Source organism: Rhopilema esculentum, chromosome 11 (genome assembly GCF_057945365.1).
Source record: "Rhopilema esculentum isolate cy_ngs chromosome 11, ASM5794536v1, whole genome shotgun sequence".
NCBI classification, from domain to species: Eukaryota; Metazoa; Cnidaria; class Scyphozoa; order Rhizostomeae; family Rhizostomatidae; genus Rhopilema; species Rhopilema esculentum.
In genome coordinates this window covers 4,239,493-4,263,035 of record NC_142825.1, presented here as the reverse complement: position 1 = coordinate 4,263,035, position 23,543 = coordinate 4,239,493, and the positions used below count along the sequence as shown (strand labels likewise).

At 35.8% G+C, this 23,543-nt stretch overlaps 1 protein-coding gene across 1 annotated transcript in view; it reads left to right on the top strand.

Moving 5' to 3' along the window:
* Positions 1 to 23,434, top strand: part of LOC135693732 (DNA repair protein RAD50.L) — a 37,260-nt gene extending 13,826 nt beyond the window's left edge. The window contains exons 12-35 of the mRNA XM_065212290.2: positions 1,426 to 1,486; positions 2,210 to 2,287; positions 3,026 to 3,102; positions 3,503 to 3,604; positions 3,959 to 4,028; positions 4,949 to 5,049; positions 5,725 to 5,829; positions 6,687 to 7,000; positions 8,588 to 8,770; positions 9,310 to 9,435; positions 9,863 to 10,007; positions 10,637 to 10,750; positions 11,783 to 11,878; positions 12,520 to 12,667; positions 13,577 to 13,634; positions 14,256 to 14,361; positions 14,713 to 14,978; positions 15,222 to 15,401; positions 16,667 to 17,076; positions 17,816 to 17,895; positions 19,004 to 19,066; positions 21,494 to 21,627; positions 21,814 to 21,945; positions 22,431 to 23,434. Coding sequence (XP_065068362.2) covers positions 1,426 to 1,486; positions 2,210 to 2,287; positions 3,026 to 3,102; positions 3,503 to 3,604; positions 3,959 to 4,028; positions 4,949 to 5,049; positions 5,725 to 5,829; positions 6,687 to 7,000; positions 8,588 to 8,770; positions 9,310 to 9,435; positions 9,863 to 10,007; positions 10,637 to 10,750; positions 11,783 to 11,878; positions 12,520 to 12,667; positions 13,577 to 13,634; positions 14,256 to 14,361; positions 14,713 to 14,978; positions 15,222 to 15,401; positions 16,667 to 17,076; positions 17,816 to 17,895; positions 19,004 to 19,066; positions 21,494 to 21,627; positions 21,814 to 21,945; positions 22,431 to 22,479 — 3,198 coding nt within the window. The 3' untranslated portion in view covers positions 22,480 to 23,434. The remainder of the gene's footprint in view (positions 1 to 1,425; positions 1,487 to 2,209; positions 2,288 to 3,025; positions 3,103 to 3,502; positions 3,605 to 3,958; positions 4,029 to 4,948; positions 5,050 to 5,724; positions 5,830 to 6,686; positions 7,001 to 8,587; positions 8,771 to 9,309; positions 9,436 to 9,862; positions 10,008 to 10,636; positions 10,751 to 11,782; positions 11,879 to 12,519; positions 12,668 to 13,576; positions 13,635 to 14,255; positions 14,362 to 14,712; positions 14,979 to 15,221; positions 15,402 to 16,666; positions 17,077 to 17,815; positions 17,896 to 19,003; positions 19,067 to 21,493; positions 21,628 to 21,813; positions 21,946 to 22,430) is intronic.
* Positions 23,435 to 23,543: the final 109 nt, after the last annotated feature.

Here is a 23,543-nt window from a genome sequence, read left to right as displayed (position 1 = left end):
GAGTGTGTAGCCACTCACACGTTCATTTATTGTCTAATTTTGATTGGCAGATGTCTTAATCGACTTTTTTATCTGTCGAATGCCTTTACGATCTTGTTGCAGTATAATTCTGTCCGCTCTGATTTTTACGGATCCGGTTTTGTTTGAATTGCAACAGACAATTCTGTGTACGCAGATGATATTTAGATAGTACCGCTTAAATTTTAGCTCACTTTCTTAAAAGGCCTAATTTTGTTAACCGTGCAATACCACTGTAGAATAAGGAGGTAAAGAAAAGCGCAATAAAATTTCTAAGTTGCATGTGATAACTTATCCAAACAATGACAATATAATTAAGCACAAAAATGAAATAGACTGTTAAAAACACAGTACTTATATTATAGAGATACTCATATGTAGGATTTCTGGTAAATGAAGAATTTTGTTGTTATATCTTTGTTTAGTGCCAAGAAGCATCTACAAAACGTTCATCTGACAATTTCTCTAATTTCTCCATCATTGAGGGCTTTTTTATAAGATGTAGGATAAGTCTTACTGAAATTAAATACTGACAAGCAGAATCTAGGAGCTTTTGAGAAGGATAATAAGGAGCGCAGTTTATTCAATGCAATGCTTTTATCTGGTAGAAAAATTTCCCTTATTTGATAGGTTCCAAGAAAAACTATTTTTTCGCAGCCATTAGCCCAAGTAACCTTTAAATCGCTGTAATCATTGTATTTATATGCCACTTAACTGAATGTCTTTCTGCCTAATTTGTAAAGGTCATGGCGACACACAAAATGCTAATGAAATTCATATCTCCCCTTTCTTAGCAGATCTTTGATAGGTATGACATAACTCCAAACTGTCCTCATATCTACTATGTTTTTCAAGAGTTATTCCGAGACAGTATCTTAACATCCTCCTTTCAATTATATTATCCGCTAATATTCTAGTAGTTGGCCAGAGGGCATTTCCATCGAATAGTGCTGGTATTTTTTATCACATGGCTCTCCTGTAAGCTCATCCGCCAATTATTTAATGGTATTTTGTTTCAATTTTGTCCCATTTGTTCCTTTCCCATTAACTACCCCACTTTTGATCAGAAGAGTTATCTTGAACCGACGATTGAAACAGAACTGGAATTCAAATACCGCACTTTGGGCTGTCGTCATGAAATCCTTGTTCTTTTAGTCAATCAACTTTAATCGACCTTTGCACTTTGTGTTTCTGAGAAGAAAAAACATCTTCGTTAGACTACGGTTTCAATCTTTGTTCCAACTTGAATTTTAAATTATTTTTACCTAAATCTCCTATTTAGATACGGCTCTAAATCAATAAAAACAAAAACTTTGACTAAATATACAAAACCATGACCATGGTTGTTTGTAGGAGAACATATCTCTTGTTGGATAATATATCTTATATTGAGTTTATCTCATGTAGGAAAAACTTGCAGAGATAGAAAGTGTGGAGACTGAAGTGATTCGAATCGAGAAGGAAATTGGTTCGTAGTGTCTTTATTTGGCTGTTAGTGCTTAAGGCTTTCTTTTATTTTTATTTTATAAATGTTCAAGATTGTTAATTATTTATGAGTATGTTGCTGTTATTAGTATAAACCCACTGACACAAATAAAAAGTGACGTTTTTTTATCATGAAAGTAACTAACTTACTTCCAGGGATTAGCATTAAATGTATATTTAATTTGTTGTTGCCAATTGAAGTTGTGATGGGTAGGCCCATTGAAAGGATTGGGCAACGGGGTCACCGGGGTCCGTAAGCAAAAATGGGCCCGCTTTACTTTCTCAATTTAAAATATGACCCTTAATAATATGGTAATTACAAATCGTGTATGTAGTGAGAAAATTTAGCATTGCTTTACGAATATGAATTAAAAATAGATTGTATGTTAAACGCATTTTAGTTTAAGTGCTTTTGGTAGGAAGGGTTCCAAGCCATGGTCCTGCCCCTGGCCTGGCGTGGCTCTAGGCGGCCCTGGTAACCGTGCAATGAAAAAATCTGCTTAAAATGCCTAGTGATGACAAGCGAATCAAACGCCACAATGCGCAATTTTCTCAAGAACTGCTGCTACAAAAGCAACTGTTTTTGCTGAGTTTTGTTTATCAGAAACGATTTTTTAAAGCATCCTAAGATCGGATCTCATGACATTGTTTTTTGGTGATAGTCTTTAGCAAGTTAATGTTTTCTCATGGCCAGAATCTTTTCCAGGAAACAAGGAGTCAACATTTGAGCTTATTCAGAAGAACGGGAAAGAGTTGGAGGAAAGGATAGCGGACAAATTCACAGGTGCAGACATTTAGCAATCTTAAGAATCCGCATGTATTACCGTGAAAGTATTTTTTGGACATAAAAAGCTGCTAGGTCATTCTGCATCTTGCTTAAAACACGCAATAAGCATCAACATCATCGGCATACAATATTTTTAATAGAACAAACCTAACTTCAGATTCCATTCAAGCTTTCCATTAAGGTAAAATGTTTGCTTTATTGAAGCCATATCCTAAGGTTTTACATATGACGTACTTAAGTGAAGGTTGATTAAGGCCATGCTTGATTTGAGACTTAAGCACATTTGAAGTTATGGCAGATCAGAAAGCCAACAGTAATATTATAGTTAAAAGATTTTTTCTTCTCCCACTTATCCATTCAACTTTTTACGCTCAGCTCGATTAATTTCGAAAATATTTGCATTAATTGTAGTACATTGTAAAATAATACATTCTGAAATCGCATTTGGGCGGTCCTATTTGAAGCATGACCCAGAACCAGATTGACTTGGGAAGAACTAACAACGAAAAACTATCAGCATTCATTAAAAGCTTTTATGTTTACATGACAATGATGTCCACAAGAGAAAGGCCTTTCCAAATTTTTAAAGACGTGAACAAGACGAGAGAGGCAGAGTGTACCTTCTTTGCTTGCCCTGTCCCATTTTCTGAATCTTAAACGATACCTCATCCTCTGTATTTTGGCTTAATCAATACCAAAAGAGGTACTTTTTAAACAGATCTTTGCTTTTTGTAGGTTCTTATGATGATCTTGTGCAAATAAGTGATAGATTCAGAGAAGAAATATCACGAGAAGAAGTCAAAATTCACCAGGTTCGTCTTTTTGTTTTGTAATCGTTAAAATCGTTAAAAGATGTTTGTTTCGTGAAATTTTGTATTCCTCCAAAACTTTTCAGTGTTACCTTGATGTTTTTAAACAACATCAGAAATGTTGATATTACTGAACCTCCAATGTAATAGCTACATTTGCCAGATTTAGAAAAATTTCATTCGTATCCAAATTATCTTCTTTAAATCTTTCTAATTGACTGTGGTTATGGCCAGATAGCAAATTGAAGACCAAGATAAAAACGGTTTGTTGTAAGTATCTGGTAGACTCAAACCTTGGTAATAGAACTTTACTTTCTTTCTGTTATCCTTTAGAAATCAGAATTTTTGGACTAACATTTCTAAGACGAAATCTGAACGATCCCCTTTTTGCTTTTGGGTTTAGATTGAAGCAAAAGTGAACAGGTGTAGTCAAGCGATCCAGGAGCTGAGTGGAAGAAGAGCAGAACTTCTCACTAAACAAGGCAAACTTGCCCAGGAAGCCGAGGTATTCTAGATTTTCTTCGTTGCAACTCTCTTTCGTGTCTGATTTTGGTTTACTTGAGAACTTTCCAATATGAAAGTGTTAATCTCTGGTACATGATGATTTTCATGGATAAACAGAAAATGATTTCCAGATAAGTATTCTTGTTAAATTTGTTCTCATGTAGCACAGAAAGATTCTTTTATTCCAAGAACTTTTATGGCATTTTTAATTTTTTTGCTGCTTGCTTCAAGAGTTGCATTTGTAATCACAGAGAAGCTTTGCACAATAAGTATTTGTTTGAAATTTTTTTCTATACAATTCCTGGAACATCCAATACCACAGTTTTGATCCTTGTGTTTTATCTCTGTAATACAGTCACACGAGATAAAGATTACATCACGAGATGAGCTAATTTCAAAGATGATTGAACAATATAGTCTCTCAGGTAATGCAAGCTGCTGTTTACCGTCTCGTTATAAAGTGCTCGATGCCTTCAAGGCAGAGCTGTACACGCTATTTGGTGTATAAAACAGAGTGGTTTTGAGTTGCAGGTGTTACGATCAAATTCGCTGTTGATACCACCAGAGTCAATGTGACGACAGCGAACCACTTATTAGGTCTTAAGATATCTACTTGATTGAAGGCTTTAGATTTGGAGACAATAAAAATGAACGACTTTTACGGATTTATCCAAATTACGCACCGAGAAGAAGTTATTTCGCCCACGTCAAATTGTATCGGAAATGATCTGTCGCAGATGGATCAGTTGACAGTTTCCAGCTAATCCTCTGCATATGTTGTTGATCTTCGTTTTCTGGCCAATGAATATTTTGACAAAGAGCAAAAAAGATGTGTATGCGTGTAACTTATATAAGTTTCCTTCAATACCACGTTTTGCGGATTTCCTAAATTTTGAAGGGAATTCGCTGAAGAAGGCACATAAGAACCTGAAGGGAATATGACGCATTCTTGGAGAAGGGGAAAGGAGTTGTGAAATATGATTAAATCCCTACTTCCCCAGCGGATATAAACAAGCTCTATGAGCGCTGCAGTTTACTCCAACACAGCCATATGGCTTGTTTTATAACAGAACCATGTTTAATTCTAGTTTTTGGCTTTTTTATTTCAGAAGGTAAAATGCCCTAAAATAAGAAGAACTAGTTGCTCTTGGGAAGAACGATTCAATTTCGAAAACGCTAACGTGGGTTATTTTGTTCAAAATCTAAAATGGAAATGAAAGTTTCAATGTTTTGTTTGTAATGTGAGAATTAATCAAATAATAGTTTTACTCTTAAAAATTGGCTGATTCATTAAAAAAATCTATGATAAACATGATTCATGTTCAATGCTTTAATTAATTTGCAGAATTGCCAGATACCCCTTATAGCTCAGAGGATGTCGATAACTTTTTATCAAATCTGAAAATGCATTATCGCCAAATTGTGGATGAGGCAGAGAAAACCAAGGTTAGTTGCCCTCAAAGCAAACATTGATTAGAAATTAGGGTGCAGAATTACTTTGCCAGTATTTTAATTCCCCTACAGACAACTGGCTCTCCTATGTTTCTTATGTTCCTCCACGGGTAGTCACAGATCTTATTTTCTCCGTACATTGGAGAATGCTTCTTAGAAAGGACATTTCTCAGATATAATGCGGAAGTGCTCATGTTCTTGATTAAGTAGAAAGGATGCAAACAACGGCTGATACCAAATCATAGCATTCAGTGTTGAGGGCAAATGATCAGCAAAGCTTTTACTGTTCCGTATGCTTGCTAACATCTTCTGAAATTCAGGTGGTGTAGGTTTTAAAATGCAGGTTGCAAGCCATACCCAACTGTTCGGTTGAATTTACTTATGTGCATTCTAACAGATAAAATCACTGAACTATCCATTTCAGTTAACTAGGAATGTCAACGTAACAAAGATCTACAAATTTCATTTGATATATTGGATATAATAGCTTATATTAAGTTCCACGATATGCGTTTCGTGTCATCTTTTTGCTGGTTTTTAAAATAATTTTTTTTAATTTCTCAAATATTTCAAATATTCCTATGACTTATCGTAAGCTGTTCCTATATCAGTTAGCCAACTCTAAAGATCTTATTTCAGTTGACTTTCAATTCATTTCTTGCATTTCAGAATGTTTTTATAAAACAACTTGAAGAAATTTCTACTGGAATGAACAGAGTGACGAAATCATATCATGACTACGAATCAACAATCAAGCACAAAAGGAATACTATGGTTTGTATCAGCCATTGAATGTATGTGTATTTACTAATAGTAGTCATCCTTGCTATTTTTACATCAGATTAAAAATTTAGCGTCCAACAGTAGCTAGATGACTCAATATTCCTGATGCCTCGTTCGATGAAATCCGTGCTCCTGTTTTTCCATACTCTATGTAAACTTCTACATACAGTGGTTTGAATAAGGTGAAATGCTCGAACAACTTTCGGACCAGGTTTTATGTGTATTGCGTGGAGATGTCCGTTTTGTAGAAATTGCTTGCACCAGCCATTGAGTGCAGAAAAAAATTTCGAGAGAAGAGCAAATTGTTTGTTGTTTTTAATTTTCAGTTATGGGGAGATGCCTGTTATAAGCAGTTACTCACCGAGCTTCTGGAATATAGATTCTTACCGTCCAAACGGAAAGATGCTGACATTATTCATTAGAGCAAATTAATTTAAATACTTTTGCCTCTCGTTGAGTTTCGGCCTGTTTGACATGTTTTTAGCTGTATCGGGTATAAATTGTTTTACTTTTTCAAAATCAAAGCAAATGTCTCAGTTTGAACGACGAAAAAGATGAAAGCTCACAAGCAAATTATCGTGAAATCAAACTTGCACCCTCTCTGGCGATTAATGAAAACATTTTACTTAATGTTTTTCCTTATGCTTTTTAAGACATACATTTATAGACTGAAGGCATTTTGGTTTTTGATTTAGTACGACTAATGTTGAAAGAGGACCAATCATCCTAACGATGTAAGCTTTAGTGAATAGATTAATGTCAACAGAATAAATCCTGCTGCAACACTCAGTTGTTGTGTACGCAAAAGGACGTTTGTTGGGTGCTCAACATTTGTTTTCATTCTGCAGGAACAGAACAAGCAAACAATACGAGAGATAAACCAGGAGCTCGGAGTTGTGGCCGCCTCAGCGAACCGCTTGCAAAGCATCGAGCGAGATATCAGAAAATCTGAGAAGGAGCTTAACGACCTGCAAGGACAAGTCAGTACAAATCAGTTTAATGATGATATCAAATCATTAGCTAGTGAGAAGAAAGGGGTGGATCAAACTCTAGGAAGGTTGAGAGAGGAACAAAATAGGATGCACCTGCAGTCTACGGTACAAACAAAGATTGACATGAAGGTTAAAGAAAAGCAAGCTAAAGAGGATACAATACAAAGCATGTAAGTGGCAGAGCAAACGTCAACGATTATTTTATTTTAAATGGTGGATTAGTATTTTTCTTATGAATGCTATTGCAATATTCGTTGTTGCAAAAATGACAGGCTGGTCTTACCAAAAGCTGGTTGAAGAACCTCTCTTTTCTTATCTTTAGACCCCTCTCCTTGCACTAACGTTATTATTTGACCACAGCCCTAATTCGAACTCTCACCCCCCAAATAGTCTCACCCCCCCCCAAATAGTAGATACAAAATTTTACCCATGATCAATTACGACATGTCGTTGTAGTGGCACCTACCAAGAAATTAACATTGTCCAAAATTAATCCCGTATTTATGTAGCCTTGTTCACAGACAGGTAAGGCAAAACATTGTGTTGCATTTACGAAAATTGCACTTAAAACTTAAGCCCTTTTGTATTTGAAGAAAAGTTTAAAGGATCTTTTACTGCACATCAAACTTGAAATAAAACAAAAATTGCCGCCGTTGCTTTCATGAAATTAGTGGCCTTCGAAGAAGTTATTCTTTGCAGGTAGATGCTTTAAAGTCGTGTTTGAAAAGGCCACATGACTGTGAAGCCTCGTATGTTCTCTAACTCAACATGGTTTTCTTTCCCCTTTTAGATACTATTGCGTCTCTATCAACGAAAGTAATGGTAGTAATTTAAGATCATTTATCGCCAAAAGTCCAGTTCGGTTTTGATGTTTTCGACTAAATCTCGCAGCTGATGTCTTCTTGATGTGTTTTTTCAGCATTTTTGTCAGGTTTATGGGCAAATCTCTGCGTCATTTTGCTAAACTCTTTGTGTCTTGCAGAGGTCAACCCTGTTAGAGATCAAGTACAAAAAAATCTTCAATATTGTTGTTACTTATCCCAAGACAGTCAATCTATCACTGCTAATTGTTCTACAGAGCCAACCGGATCTTAACGTTTGATAGACACGATTTCTGCCACCTACTTCTTTTTAGGGGCCAATACTGAGAATAATCTTCATATGATGAAGCATTTAAACTTTGTCCATGGCTCACGCAATGTTTTTCACACGGATCAATTCAGAACGACTTTGATTTTCAAACCTGCTCTAAAAGTCTCGAAACGAGCAATGCTTAAGCACAACAATATTTTTGGTGTAAACAGAATGAGTTTATTCCCACCCTTGGATCCCACTGGTAATATTATCAAAAAGCAAACGTCACTGGTTGAGCAACCTTAAAATTAATGTACTCACATATCAGTTTGACCAATTTCCATCCACAACTGGGTGCATATAATTCCTTGCTTAGAATTTTATATCATTATTTTGACGATCAATACTCTAAAGTGTGTCAGCTGAAAAACTTTAGTATCTTTTAAAATGTTTTCTTGCTAGCTTTATGGCAGCAGAACGGGTCAAACCATGGAACTCAGTAGAGATATATGACTTTGAAACTCACCGATTGTGATGCAGAATACAGAACAGTGAATGCTACTAACCCTCGCAGCATTTACTGTAAAATTCTTAGATCCATATCTGTTCTTCCAACGCTGTTTGTAAATTCCTTTTTAATGAATTCTTGATATTTGATAAATGTATTCACATTCAAATCGTAGCATAAACCGCCATGAAATGGACATGTCAACCATCTTTGGCAACCGTCCACCTTTAGAAGAACTGAAGTCGCAGCTCCGTGATTACCTGACAATGAAAAAGTCAGATTTACGTAGTATGAATGAGAAAATCAAGGTGATTGAGAAGAAACTCGCATCCAAAGAGGCAAATCGAAAAACCAACATGTATGTGGTTTGGGCTCATTTTTCTTCATCAAACTGATGATGGCTTCAAATATTTTTCCAACTTGCAAATTAATTGTTAGTCATGTTTTTCTGTAAAATCTTTCAAAATTTTTAACCTAATTTTTGTAATTAACTAAAAGGCTAGCTAGAACCGCATTTTGATGTAACTTTTTCGTTATCACATATCATTAAATAGCATATGGTGATCAAGAGCTAGAAGCATCAATTCCTATTAATTTTAAAGCACGCTAGATTGAATAGGTAGCTTGATAGTTTTGTGGTATGGTTTGACTCAGTTAGAATCAACTCAACGCTTTTGCTTCTTGTTTCCGAACGTTGACTAGAAAAGAAGGTATTCCTTCCCAAACATATTTTTGTCGATACAAACAGTTGATTTGAATGTCAATCTAACTCTAATGCGCTGCCACGTAACAAATAACTGTTGTCATTCGTCTCTGTTACAAATAACCCCACCCCCTTTTTCAAAGGTACAAGTTGTCTTTCGCAGTCTTTATCTATATGTGTGTTTTTTTATGCAGGGAGGCTATGCGTAAAATGGAAAGCAAACAGGCTGAGTATAAAGAAAGGCTGATTGAAGCTTGCGGAGAAAATAGTTACAACGAATTCAAGGAGAAAGTAACGAAAAACCTCGATAAATACAAAAAGTAAAATGTCTTGTTTTCTTTTTTAACTTATATTGTTCATTCAAAGAAAACATGTTCTATCGATATTGAAATGTTGCAAATTATCTTTTTCAAACCCGATTGCGTTGTTATGCTCAATTCGAAAGTTAGAATTGTTTTTCACAAAAAATCCCTTAAAGAAATCAATCTTTTGGTTTTATGTTTAAAAAGATTTTCAGTGAAAATCTTTTTTGAGTCCTTCGCTTTTTTTATGCATTAATAAAAGTCAGAAGTAATGTAAGATTACAATCCTAATGGGTGTCATATCGATCAAAGAGAACCTGGGTGTATCCAATGTATTCTAAGATATTCATTCGCATGATCAAGCTTCTATCAGGAAAAATCTCGAGGTATTTGGCATGTTATCAATTTTGGAATGTTTATGTTGAATTTTACTTGTAATTTGCAGCATTGTCAGTGAAATAAATGCATTTGAAAAGATCTACAGAAAGTACATAATTGAAATGAAGGGCAGCAACAAGCAAGACAAAGGATGCCCGTTGTGTCATCGTGAGTTCGCTTCTGCCAGGGAACTACATCAGCTGGTAACAGAGGTGAGGGGGTAATTGTGTGATTTTAGCCTTAGATACCATGATGGTCTTGCATCCCTGAACAGAAAAAACGTGATTCATTGTATTTTCTTTCCATTTTGATCATATATATATAGATACATACATGTTTTTGAGTTGAAGGCAACCAAATTACAAGTTTCATCTCTACAGACCTGTTTCGTGGATGACTCACTCTTCAGGAGATGTTGATATACTGAAATAATATATACATACATATATTTATGATTTGTTTATGCAGATCATATTGAACTCACTGTAAAAAGCTGACCTGCAAAGTAAACATAAAGCCTACTTTTAATGAGAAATTAATAAAAGATATTTGTTTCCAATTGCTGCTGTTCTTTTACAACTTCTTTTTAAACTGACATAACTAGTAACCTTCTTTAGGCCCTTCAGGTAGCTTGTTCTATACAAGTGCTGCTCTGTACTTAAAAGAGCATCTTCCAATGTTGGATCTCGGTCATAAGCCAGCATTGCGGATTGCATGATAAACAGGTATTTTTATTGCCAAATGATAATGGGTTTGGAATAAATTGCACACTAAGTTCTATATTGTCCAGACTCTTGATGGTATTTAGAAAGCGGTAAAGGTAATTTTTGCTTATTTTCAGTTGGAACACAAGTTGGTTTCAGTCCCAGAAAAAAGACAGCAAAACGAGACGATTTTGGACCAAGAGAAGAGAAAGCTTTCTGTGGTAGATGAGCTTGCACCACTGAACGCCAATGTAAGTTGTACACATTATTTTAAGACTGATGAACATTCCTGTTACCAATCTGACATAAAGTGCTTGATGCCTTAAAGCTGTACACGCTTTTTGTTGTATAGAAAAAGATTCTATGCAAGGTTCTAAGTTGCTACTCCAACTAGAGAAACATCCTGTTCTATACACCGAAAGACTAGACTCGTGATCTAATCTAACGAGCCTCCTTTAGAAAGCACATTATGTCTCGTGTAAAGGACCGTACAGAATCCTGGCTTTCTACTTCCTATCTTCAATATATTTTGAATTAAGATTGAGTGTCTTTCGATCTATGTCTCAGATGGTCAACTGTTAAGCAGTAACCATCAACTCTGTAATCATTTACCTCAAAACAAGCCAGTGTTATTTTCACTATTGTCATCAGATCTATATCAAATGCAGTATAAATTTTAAGGCTCATTTTATCGCGTTAAGGCCCAGTTCTTCTTCCAATACGCGTCTTTTTATTGTAAGAAACATGGAATAAGAAACACGAAGCTCAAATACCCGAAAAACTAAGAAACATCTAAGAAACATTGCAAGGCTCAGATAGAGGGATAGGGGGAAAACATGACATCGAATAGAATCTCAAGTAGAGTAGAATTTATCTCGTGTAGAACAAGTAGGATCTGTTAAAGTGTGACGAGCAATGTAGTGTCTTCGTTCTATGCTGAGAGCGTAAAGAGGCACAGAAATTTGTATGCACGGCTACAGATTTTCTCCACCAGGTACGCTAAGAAGGAATCATTTCTAAAATTTGAGGCTCAAATCAACAAAATGTTAAGAAGCTTTGAGCCTACCTGGTCTAACGTGTTTCTTAAAATAAAAAAGACGGGTAGTAGTCTCACCCCTGATATTGATAATATTTGTATAAAGATCTATCTGACCTTAGCTACAATGGCTGCATTGCTTCTTGTGTAGTTGCTTATTTCGACCTAAGCTTAGCTTTCCATCTCTAGTCGATTTTGAGTTTTACTTAGTTTTCTCGTTCCTTCATGTGCCATTTCCGTTTCTCAGCTCGAATCGCTGGAATCAAAAGACATCCCCGAAGTGAGATTGAAAATTTCTGACCTTGGTAAAGAAGTCGAATCACTGAGACAGGAATTGAATGACGTATGTTTCAGTCAATTTTCATGTACACTTTTGTTCACAAGAAGGGGACCTTTCCAGAGTTTATGACAATTTGATATGGTATTTGATATGAATTTGAACTGCTTAGTATTTTTTTCATCTACTTTTAATTCATATTTGTAAAGCAGTGTTCAACTTGTAGCTACAAAGGTATTAAGAGTCATATTTAAATTGCCATTAGGGCAGTTTAATTGCCAGTGGGCCCCCCATTGCTTACGGGCCTAGGAGCCATTGCCCTCTTCCCCCTCTCTCGGTGGGTCAGGTTTGATATGATATGCTTTCCTGGGCAGGTTTAATTTTAAAGATCTCATCCAATGAACGAATTTCCAAAATCACCTTGTCATTCACTCTTTCGGCAGAAGTAGGAGTCTAAATGGGGGAGTCCTATATGGGGGAGAGCTAAATGGGATAGACCTATATGAGGGACACATGTGGGGGACCTATATAGGGGATACGTATAAGGGGGGGGGGACTTATATGAGGGATACCTATATGGGGTCGACCTGTGGGTTGCGAGTACCCGGTCGTGGTAGGGAGATACACGTGTTCTGAAGACGTGTATTTTATAGCGAGATGCCAACGTTGGAGGTTTGATGTCGTTGCATCTCTTTTGTTTTTGTTAGCTTGAGGATGTGCGTCTTATGACAGAAACAGAAGAAAGGACAGCGAGGGATATGCAGCCAGATATCAACATGGTCGATTCATACTTGTATGAAATACGGGATATCGATAAAGCCATCAGCCTGGAGTCTTCAAAATTAAAAGGAATTGGTAAATCCAGAGTATTTAATTTTTATTTTCTTTTTGTTTCTTATCTTATAATAGACAGTGATGCGTGGAAAATCCTCTAGCTTCTTTCCGTTTAGACATTTTGGAACAGGCTCAAAAAACATTTATATAGTTCATCTGGGATCACAACATTAAAGTATCAAATATTAGAGATGTGCCAATGCATTTTCAAAATGTTTTTTAGATTACATTATTTTACGCAGCATAAGATATTGGTACAATGCCTGCCAAAAGTACTTGGAACACCCAGCAATTTACGCTACATTTGATATCTTTCATTCCTTTCATGAAAAAAATTACTACTTCCGCCCCCTTCCCCCTAAAACAATGTTGATGATTTAGAGAAATATCATAAAAGAAGCGCAAAAGAAAGTGCTTCCTAAAATCCTAACCTGTTTGATAGTAAACCAACATTGTTTTATAGGGGAGAGGGAGATGACTGATTTTGAACTGTAAAATTGACGTCAGTGTTCCAAGACTTTTGGCAGGCATTGTATGTTTAATCATTAGTTAATTTTTCTTGTGAAAGGTTGGGGTAAATTGATTCCCATTATATAAACGCAGCTCTCGATATCGCATGCTACTGTGTGTAAAATGATGCTTCTTTAAGATTTTTAGAATTTTGTTTACTTTCCTGGTCTCACCTTCAAGTGAAAGTTGATACCTACTCAGGTCTCACAAAAGGGTATCTCACATACGCTTGGGAGGCTCAAAGCAGTGGTGGTATTGCTAACTTGTAATTCCCTTGTATGTCACGACTGTCTTCGGCACCATTTCAAATGCACCAGCCCAGGGTTATTGGATAAGGGTATAACAAATTTCCACAAGGTGATGCAAGCTTTGCAGAGATCTTATCAAAGCTTACTGCTATAATTGTACGTGTATTTACAGCCCCTGGCAGAACGATGACATTGATAACAGCGGAAATCGAAGAGGCCCAAGAGCAAATGTAAGTTATTTCCGTTAATTTTACGGTTCAAATTTTGAAAATGATATGTCTGGTAGAAAGTGATTTCTACTGTCGTTTCACTCCTCTTATCTTAACAACAATTATTGTGAATTTAACGTAGTTTTTGGAAGGGTAGGGGAGCAGATGATTTACTTTGTGCCACACTAGGAAATCTGATGGTAAACAAGATTGGTGCAGAGGAAAAAAGATCTCAATCCATGTTCAAATATGTATTTCTTCAAAAACTTAGCGTTTTCTCTCCGGAAGATGTGGACCGGCTTAAAAGGCACAGTCACCGCCCTGCCATGAAAATTGAAAAGATTTCTAGAGGTGGACCCTCAAGGATGGGTGAAAGCTATTAGGAAAGATCTGAAAACCAGGACTTGTTATGTTTTCAGCCTTATGCCCAATTGCCGTCTCTTTCGGGGCATCTTACATTTTTGCTAGCAATTCCATCCTTTTCAAACCTGAACCTGTTTTTGCTAAGATACCACCACAATATTGCAAGTTATTTGACCATGCTATATCCATTTTATTGTGTTCGATTTGTCAGGAAATTGTTTTTCAGTCTTGTTTTTATTGCTAACAATCATTTTTGTGACGTCATAATTTGATTTAAAGTGAAAGCATTGAACGGAAGATGGAATTGAAGAGAAACCAACTGATGGAGCACAATAAGCAGTGTTCATTGCTGGAACGAAGCATCAACAGTCTCAAATCTGAGCAGGTTGGCAAAATGTCAATTTTTGTTATATGTTGCAACTCAAGACCTTGCTTGCCCCATAGAGAAACATATCATGTCTTTTACTGAGCTTACCCCCAGCGGTTTGTGTCGCTTGAATGTTTTTAAACTATTTTGTAAGTTGCGTACTGTGTTTGTGTTAATGAAATTTATAGCTTTTAAGGCATTTCATTCAGTAAGCTTTTATCATTATCCTGAGAAGGGGCGGTCATTTATAAACCGATTAGTGTAAGACGAAAAGTACTTTAGAATGTTTTGCTCCCGCTTTTCTATGCAATTTTCAAATTTTGCTTTAGCAAAGGATAATTTCATTGTTTATTTGTACTTTTATTGAAGCTTGCCCTTTCTGCAAAACTGCAACGCCGTTCACAGCTTGAGGAACAAAAAGCAGAACTGAGTTCAAACAACCAATCGTTTGAGAGAGAGATAAGAGAGGCAGAAAACCAACTAGAGCCTCTTCAGAAGTCTCTAAGTGAGTTCAAAGAAAAGAAAAGATTGACAGAAGATAAGAAGGAGAAGCACGCAGAAGACGTGCGCAGTCTGTTGGAAGCGATCAAGCAAAGTGGGAACAGAGTGCGGGAACTGGACGCCGAGATAAAGAGGTACGCTTTGATGAAGTATAGGGGCAGGGGAGGAACGGTTTTTAGCGCTCTTGTCGATTTTTATTTCAGATTTATTATTAAGCTACTGCCAAAGAATTGTTTGAATAGAATTATTTGGTTTCACATGTTGATTTAACAAGTATTAGATCGATCGCATAAAAATTGGCAGGTTGTCTTGCGTTTCTGCAAAGAACTAGTTCATTTTCTTATAGAATATTAACATACGAAACACCCTTTTTCCAGATATTTGGCCAACGGTAGGGACAAGGCACTGCAGCAAAACGCTGATGCTGTAAAGGAGACTGAGGCTGAGAATAGCAGATTCGAGCGGGAGAAAGAAAAATACGCCAAAGAGTTAGCTGAGGCTCGAAAACTGGTCGATACCCAGCAAGCAAGGGCCCGTGAGCTGGAAGACAACGTAAGGTAGGATCAAATTCCCTGATTGTTGTTCTTTAAATAAGATTTCAATTATATCTATACCTTGTACATCTTGCTATTATCCAGGATCTTTGATTTATTTTTTTATATTGTTCTACAATCTTTAAATTTACAGCATCAATTTTTTGTTTACGTACCTATCAGTTATGTGGCTAGCTTTTTGAAAGCAGTTGACTTGTTTTTCGTTGCCTTGCTTCGCGTAATCAATTCTAATTTAAGACCTGTCTTGAATATTCTAAGTTGTTTATCGACAATACATCATATTAAAATTGAAATTTAGTCTAATTAAACAAGAATACTAAGAACTTTAAAAAGAATTAGGTAATGGTGGGTATTACTCAATATAGCCTGGGTGTGTTTTTTGCCACTTATCGGGGGGTTTGCTTTTCAAAATCAATCTCCAAACTCAAAATTCAATTTCGAATTTCCTAGTTTTCTTTAATAACTACTTCTAAAAGTACTTTGTCATTAATGTTTTTTATTCTAATATTTTTCTGCTGGGTTCATGCTGTTTATGTGGGTTATTTACAGAAAAATCTTCTGCTCATGTTAACAATTCGACTCAGCAATGGGATAAACATTTTTAACTTTTCTCCACATCATATTATGTATATATAAAGATTTACATAAACCCGTCTAGCTTTGTTAGTGGCAGATGCAAGGCTGCTGTTCCACAGCTAGAAACAACCGTTTTCTTGTATTGTTTGTTTCATATTTCTTTATAATGTATTTTTTATGTTGCCTGCTAATCGCATTAAGAATGAAACTCGGAGTAGCTTATTAGAACCAACCTGTTCTATGCTAAAATATAGTGTGTACATCTCCGCCTATATGGTATCGAACACTTTATGACAGACCGGTAATCAGCAATTTTTATTGGTTCTTAAGTTGTTTATGTTATGTAGATCATCTCATGCAAATCTAGCTCCGAGGTAATTGTGAATATCACATCACTCTGTAGCTATACGTTGTATTGTATTTTTATGGTTAGATAGAAAGCGTTTGAAGTGAAGAACTTAAGAATTGCTATTAAGCTTAAAGTATGTACTCAAACCCTAGAATATTCCTTTAATTTTTAGTAGAACATTTTCATTGTATGTATCAAACACTATTTATACTAATGTAATTTTTTCCAAATAAATCACCGTTTGTTACCATAAGTTTTATTTCAAGGTCTTTGGCAGTTTGATGGCATTTAAACAACTTAAATGCTATGGTCGTTAATGTTGCTAAATTTCTGTGTTGCCTAGATTGTTCCAGGCCGAGAAAGACATGGCCAAAATAAGAAGTGAACTGGCTCGCTTGAGAAAAGAACTGTCGAAATATGGAGCATCTGGCCTCTTGGGCACGAATAAAGTTGAGCTACAGAGGGACCTAGACGAGTTGAGAAATAGCAAAGCAAGTTGTGAGGGTCGTTTAAAAGGTCTGGAGGAGGAGCAAAGGAAGATGGAACGGGACTTGCGTAGCGAGAAGTTTGCTTGTGCGGACACGAATTATTCGAAGAAAGCAATCGAGTCAAAAACAACAGAAATGGCAAATCAAGATCTTGACAAGTATTACAAAGCATTAGACGGAGCTATTATGAAGTTTCATACAATAAAAATGGGGGAGATCAATCGAATTCTGAAAGAGTATTGGATACATACCTACAAAGGCAACGGTATGTCTTCATTTCATCATCCATTTTCTACCCTTCTTTTCCCTCTGTAAAGGCAGTAATTTTATTCAATTTTTAGAAGAAAATCAAACGCAATGTAAAATCGAAATCCACAATGCAACGTTCTGGAAACATCCAAGTTGATTGCATCGGAATCTGATTTTACTCATGCACTATGTAACTGAAACTGCAATAGAAAATCCAAACTTTTTCCCCTAATGACAATCAGATATCATGAACGCATTTTGAACATTCGGATTGTGATACAGAAGATACCCAAGGATATTATGGCAACAGTTTAGCTAGGCTATGTTTTCGTTTGAGTTATTTTAGTGGTGTGTTCCCATTAAGTAGAGAGATCTGATTTTGTGTAGACAGAAGAAGTCGCTGTTTTAATTATACTGATCGGTCAATCTAAAGCAAATTAGTTGCATTTTTTGTTAACTTGATTTTATATACCTCTGGGAAAAACTTTTTGGTCAGTTTAATGTATATAGTTTCAACATTGTGTCCCAATGGTCCATTCTGCAGAAAAAAGATCTTCATATGATAACTTTTGGCGATTTTCATCAAAGTCCTAAGGTCTCTGACCTGTTTAACCAAATCCTGTCATTGTCGAGGTACGAGCTTTCAATATGTGTCCGCTTTAGGCTACCTGCAAGGTAACGAAATGTGAAGTTCTTTCGTTGATACAACCTTACAGCTATGAGAAAGCAAGAGCAATTTCTCTCTGTCATTTCAGATATCGATACGATTGAAATACGCGCAGACGAAGATACCGGAAGTGGAGCAGCAAAGGCAAGGCGTGTCTATAACTACCGGGTGTGTTTCCTTTAGCTTTATGTCAATTCACTGTTCTGCTGATGATAGCTATTAAAGTTTGATCTAGGAGGCATTCACAGCAAGCTACAAGCATGTCTGCTGAATTCTGCTGAATTCTGCTTCTTCTTTATCCAAGTTTATATTTTATGAAGAATCAAGTTTCGATGAAGAAGAGCTATGACCACCTTGATCTTCACGTGAAGAATGACAAGCTAACATCTTTAAATTCATCTCGCAAAGGCTCTTAGACCCTAGATTGTGAAATAATCGGTCCCCTTCCCATGACGTGTAAAAATGCCTTGATGAATATTCATGACAGAAAAAGTTGTTCTAGACTGTGAGAAACAAAAATAACCTTGATTCTGGTATAGCATTCAGTTTCAGTTTTTTCTCATTTTGAAATTCCACTACACGCGAACGATTTCCAATTAATTACTAAATGTATAAGAATGAAAATCAGTATAAGTGATAACAGAAGTGATGAAAGAGAAAACAAATTTATTCGGAGCAGCAGGCCCAACAAAAGGGAATGGAAGGGGAGGGGATTGCTATCGTACCAGGCACCGCAAAGGGGCTTGCATAATTTTAAAAAGAATTGTCCTTCTCTTTGGTGTTGGTCAAGAAAATATTTGAATACTTATCAAGCTTTAGTCTGTTTTCAGTAGCACAAATTCATTCTTTGCGTCGTTTGCAACCTAGATTGAATGCATTATCTCTGAAAACTTTACAGCATCTGATGAAAAAGGCCTGTCACAGGTCTTGGCCATTTTGCCATTATGACTTATGCATAAAATGATAGCTCCTCACGAGAAAACAAGGCTGCAGCCTCAAGTCTTTATTGCCCGACCTGGCTATGATATGCAAAAACAAATAACAGAAAATATAAGAAGATCTTTAGCTAAAAAATGAAGATTTTCCTTAGAGCTTTTGCTTTTATAGTCTAAAGCCAAGACATTGAATATAGAGTGTTCCTGTCCGAGTAAGTAAAGAAAATTCACTTATCAATAACAAAAGCTTTTATCTGTTTTATTAGTGCTTTTAACCTGATCGCTGTGAGTTTATTTACAGATCCAAAGTGGTTTAAATATTGTACTCTATATTGTCGCAGGTTGTCATGATCAAAGGTAAGACGTCATTGGACATGAGGAGCAGATGTAGTGCTGGCCAAAAGGTATGGTTTCTGAAACTCTCCTTTTGAAATTTGGATCCAGACAGGGCAATGCCATGTTGAATAATTGGGATGTCTTGTCTAGTTAAAGAAAAAGGTAGAATGAGAAACTTGCTGAAAGCAAGAAACTACTAGAAACGTTTTGTTTCAACTAAGTATTGATAGAAGGTTATGGGCCTAACACTAAGTATTAACCGAAGGTGTAGAAAAGCATTGCTACTTCAAACGGTCGGCAGTAGACCGGTTTCGCCCCATATCGCGACTAATCAGTACTGCCAGACTTAATGAGGACCTAAACATGGCTCAGGGCCAATCATAAGGCTTTCAGTGGCTATGCAAGTAGAAGGCAGTGCCACAGAGAGAAATAAATGTACGATTAATAGAATGTCGAGGGTCTAGCAAATGTTACATGGGTTGAGAACATGGGTTTTGAATTTGAGCCCGCTTTTGAAACATTTGAGAATTGCTATTTTGTGGGGGTTGGGATCCGCTTGGGCCAGGTACCAAGAGCCCCAAATGAAGGTATTCTAGGTTCAAAAGATATTTAACAAATTATCAACTGGTGCTGCATATTTGAGTGGACAGGACGTAAACTACATCTGCCTCCATTGATGAGGATATTCACAACAAAGAAGGACATATAAATTATTTTGAAAATTTATCTTAGTACATTGGATTCTCGTCGCCGTTTTTCTCTTTTCCTGAATTTTATCTTTATATTTATATTACACTCATTGCAAGATTCACAGAATCCGGCGGACAGCCTATCCTACTTCCTTCTCACACATTTTAAATTTAATGGTTTTTCATTTTGAAACAGCTATTATTTTAGATCGGAGATATTTAATGTTTTTGTGGTTGAATATCTCACCATTTTTCAATTTCTTCCCAATGACATTTCACGTTTTCAAAGGCATTGCCTTCTTTCTGTTTTTATTTTTTAGAAATTAAAGAGTTTAGATAAGAGTTCCTAGTCCGTTTTAGAAGCTAACTATCCTTACCGTTCGAATCTCGCTACAATGATATTACAGGGGATTTTGGGACTACTTGAATTTAAAACTTTTACTTTCAAACTAATTGGAATGAAGTTGTATTGCACCGGGAAGGCCTATTCATAAATTGTTATGTTAGACATGCCTATTCATAAATTGTTCCAGCAATATTTGTTTCAAACCTCTTCTGTTTAACCTGAATCCAATGTTAAAGTTTCCCAACAATATTTCTTTTATTTTGTGGGGCTCGTTCAAATATGTTTCCAGGTTACTTAAAGCTTTCTTGTTTATTCTGAATTTAACGTTCAAGATTGGCAACAATATTCAGTGGAATCCCGATATAACGAACTCTGAAGGGAACCAAAAAATGGTTCGTTATATCGGTAGTTCGTTAAACCGAGAGAAAACGTTGTTTAGGTCTAATCGCAGATCATTTCGTCGTGTAGGCCTTCGGTGGGCTTGTTTAGGCTATCTCCAACTACTGTCCACATTTAACTCCCCAAAAAATAAGCTGAGATCAAATAAAACTACGGGTTGGTTATTGAAAGTGATAATCTTAATGAAAGTGAAAATCTTTTGGGACCAAGAGATTGGCAAAGCTTATATCACTTCACTTCTAGTTGGCGGATGAATGACGTCATCGATTCCTTCACATTCTTCTTTGTCTTCTGCTGCTTCCCCATCTGGGTCTCTCAATAAAGTTTTGTCGTCGCTCATTGCCAACGTATCATATGTAACAGGGTATTCGGTAGTATCAATGTACTCATTCGCAGTAATTTCTGACGCAATCGAACTTTCATCTCGTGCTCTGAGTCTACCAGCCAGTAATTGAAATGTATCATCAGCATGTTTTGCCCATTATAAAAATGATTTCTCCCAAGATAAAGTGATTAATGAACACTGGAAAAAATAAATAAAAATAAAAGATGAAAAATTTATACAAAGTTCGTTATATCGAGGGTAATTATGATGAAGAGACCTACAATTTGGTTCGTAATATCGAGAATTCGTTATATCCGTGGTTCGTTATTCCGGAGAATTTGTAAGGAATTTGTTATGCAAAATCCAGGGAAACAGGCATTTAGTTCGTTATACCAGAAAGATTATTATTTCCGGGGTTTGTTCCATCAGGATTCCACTGTATTCCTGTTAGCTCCCGTTTATTTGTGGTGCTCGTTTAGATGTATTTACAAAATCACATTTTCACACTCATGCTTCGATATATTGGAAATGCGGAAATGCTTTTATTTGTTCTATTTGATTGCAAAAAGGTCTTATCATGAAGCATATTTGTGTGCTTTTCCAGCACCTGTGAAGCCTCAAAATGGACATTCAGTGCTTCTTCAAATAAATTATTTTAATCGCACACCTTGCCTCCATGTAGGATAAATTTTATATTTCAATTCATTTCCTAAATAGCTATTATTCAATTATTCAGGTATTGGCATCCATTTTAATCAGATTGGCACTTGCAGAGACATTTTGTCTCAACTGTGGAATCCTGGCTCTGGATGAACCAACGACCAACCTGGATGAACAAAATGTCGAGAGCTTAGCTAATGCATTAAAAGAGTAAGGCTTTAACTCAACTTCAGCTTGTGCCTGACTTCAATTAGTGTCTTTCTCTCTGACATATGTTTTAGCGCCTTGTTTCATTATGATGTATTCACAATGATATGTTTCATTCAAAATATTTTTAAAAATCTTGCTTTGTTTGTCTTTTCATAGAATTTTTCATTTATGGTTTCTTTCTTGTAGTATAATTACAACCCGACAGCAGCAACGAAATTTCCAGCTTGTTGTTATTACTCATGATGAGGAGTTTGTCAGAGCCCTGGGTCAGTCAAACTATGTGGATTACTATTACCGTGTATACAAGGATAGCACCACGTAAGTTATTTATTTTTAAGCTTATTTTCATCAATCTTTATGATCATCAACGCCTTTATCGCCCCAATCATACAATCATAATCATCATCAATTAGCATCATAATCATTATCAATCGCTTTTGTCAATCTTTAATCATTATCACAATCTTCCTTAATCACCATTATGATCTTAATCATTGATTGTGATTGATCAATCATCTTTGAAAATCATCATTATCATCAGTTACATCCATGATGTTTGTCAATCACTTTCACCATTTATGATCATTGCCACTATTTATCATTGTCACCTGTCAAAATCTTAAATCATTATTATTTATCAAAATGATCGCAAAACAGAAACATTATCATCAGTGATTATTTTTCATGATCACTTTAACAAGCTTCATGACTTGTTTTACTATTTTGACACCATGCAAGATTTGTCCAGTTTTATTGAAATTTTAGCTTAAGAATATCAATCAGCTTCAATATTTTTGTTTTAGGGGACACTCAAAACTTCACAGGCAGATGGCCAATGAAATAAAAGAATAGCTGTACAGTGATCAATAGATATAGAATGAAGAAATCATTATGCAGAGACAAAGTAATTCCAAAGTCTCGTTTTATGTTTGTAGTAAATAAACCCCAGATAGAAATCTGCTGCCAAAATTCTTTTTTGTAGATGAAGCAAGAGCTATCTTTGCAAAATTGTTTTTTGGCCTAGGAAAATTTTGTTTAAGGGCTGGGGTGTAGTATAAAAATTTGAAATTTAGTGTAGAGTGAAGCTTTGTTTGGCAAAGTAAGAACAAAATTGGCATTGAAGAATCACAAATATTTTGCAGGTGGAAATGCAGGATGCAATAAAGATCCCCTGATTTTTCATCTTTAAGATACATCTTAGAAGTTTATAGAAAAAATGCTTTAAATTTGCAAGATGACAAACCTTTGCAGATGAAGTACAAGGGTCAAGGGTCATCTGTGAGCCTTTGGTAGTGGGAGAACCTTCGTCATTTTTAGAAACAGACAGATTTCAGAGTTGAGCAATAATCCACAAATATCATAATCTCTATTCTTGCAGTGAAGCCAATAGGATTGTGGACTAAACTGGAGGATTACAAATCTTTCTAATGGATTAAAAAAGGGGATGGCTTCTATAATGATCTTCAAAGGACTAACTTCCACTAACAAATGCTTCATCAAATTTACTTATTTCAATTCCTGTATGAAAACCAGATGCCAATCCATTTTATGACACAAAGCACCTCCCTTTATTAGGAAAGATAATAGTATTGCTAAAATGAGGTAGGGTATGATTCCCTCTACCTGTTATTGTACAGTTACTCCCTGCTGTTTCTGATGCTGTGCATCTAGTCACAAGCTTCTTTTAGAGTATTTTGTTATAATTATGGATACATTTTTAACTCAAAAAATTGATATCCTTCTTGAATGTTGTTCGGTTATGTTATTTGGGCATTTTTATATTGTTAAAAAACTGCATAAATGCCTATTCAGTTTGATTTACTTGTTTTCACCATCTTCCCTTTTCATGCATTCCAGCATTATAAAATTGTACAATTCTGTCTTCAGTAAAATGTACTTTCTTTAATATTCAAACC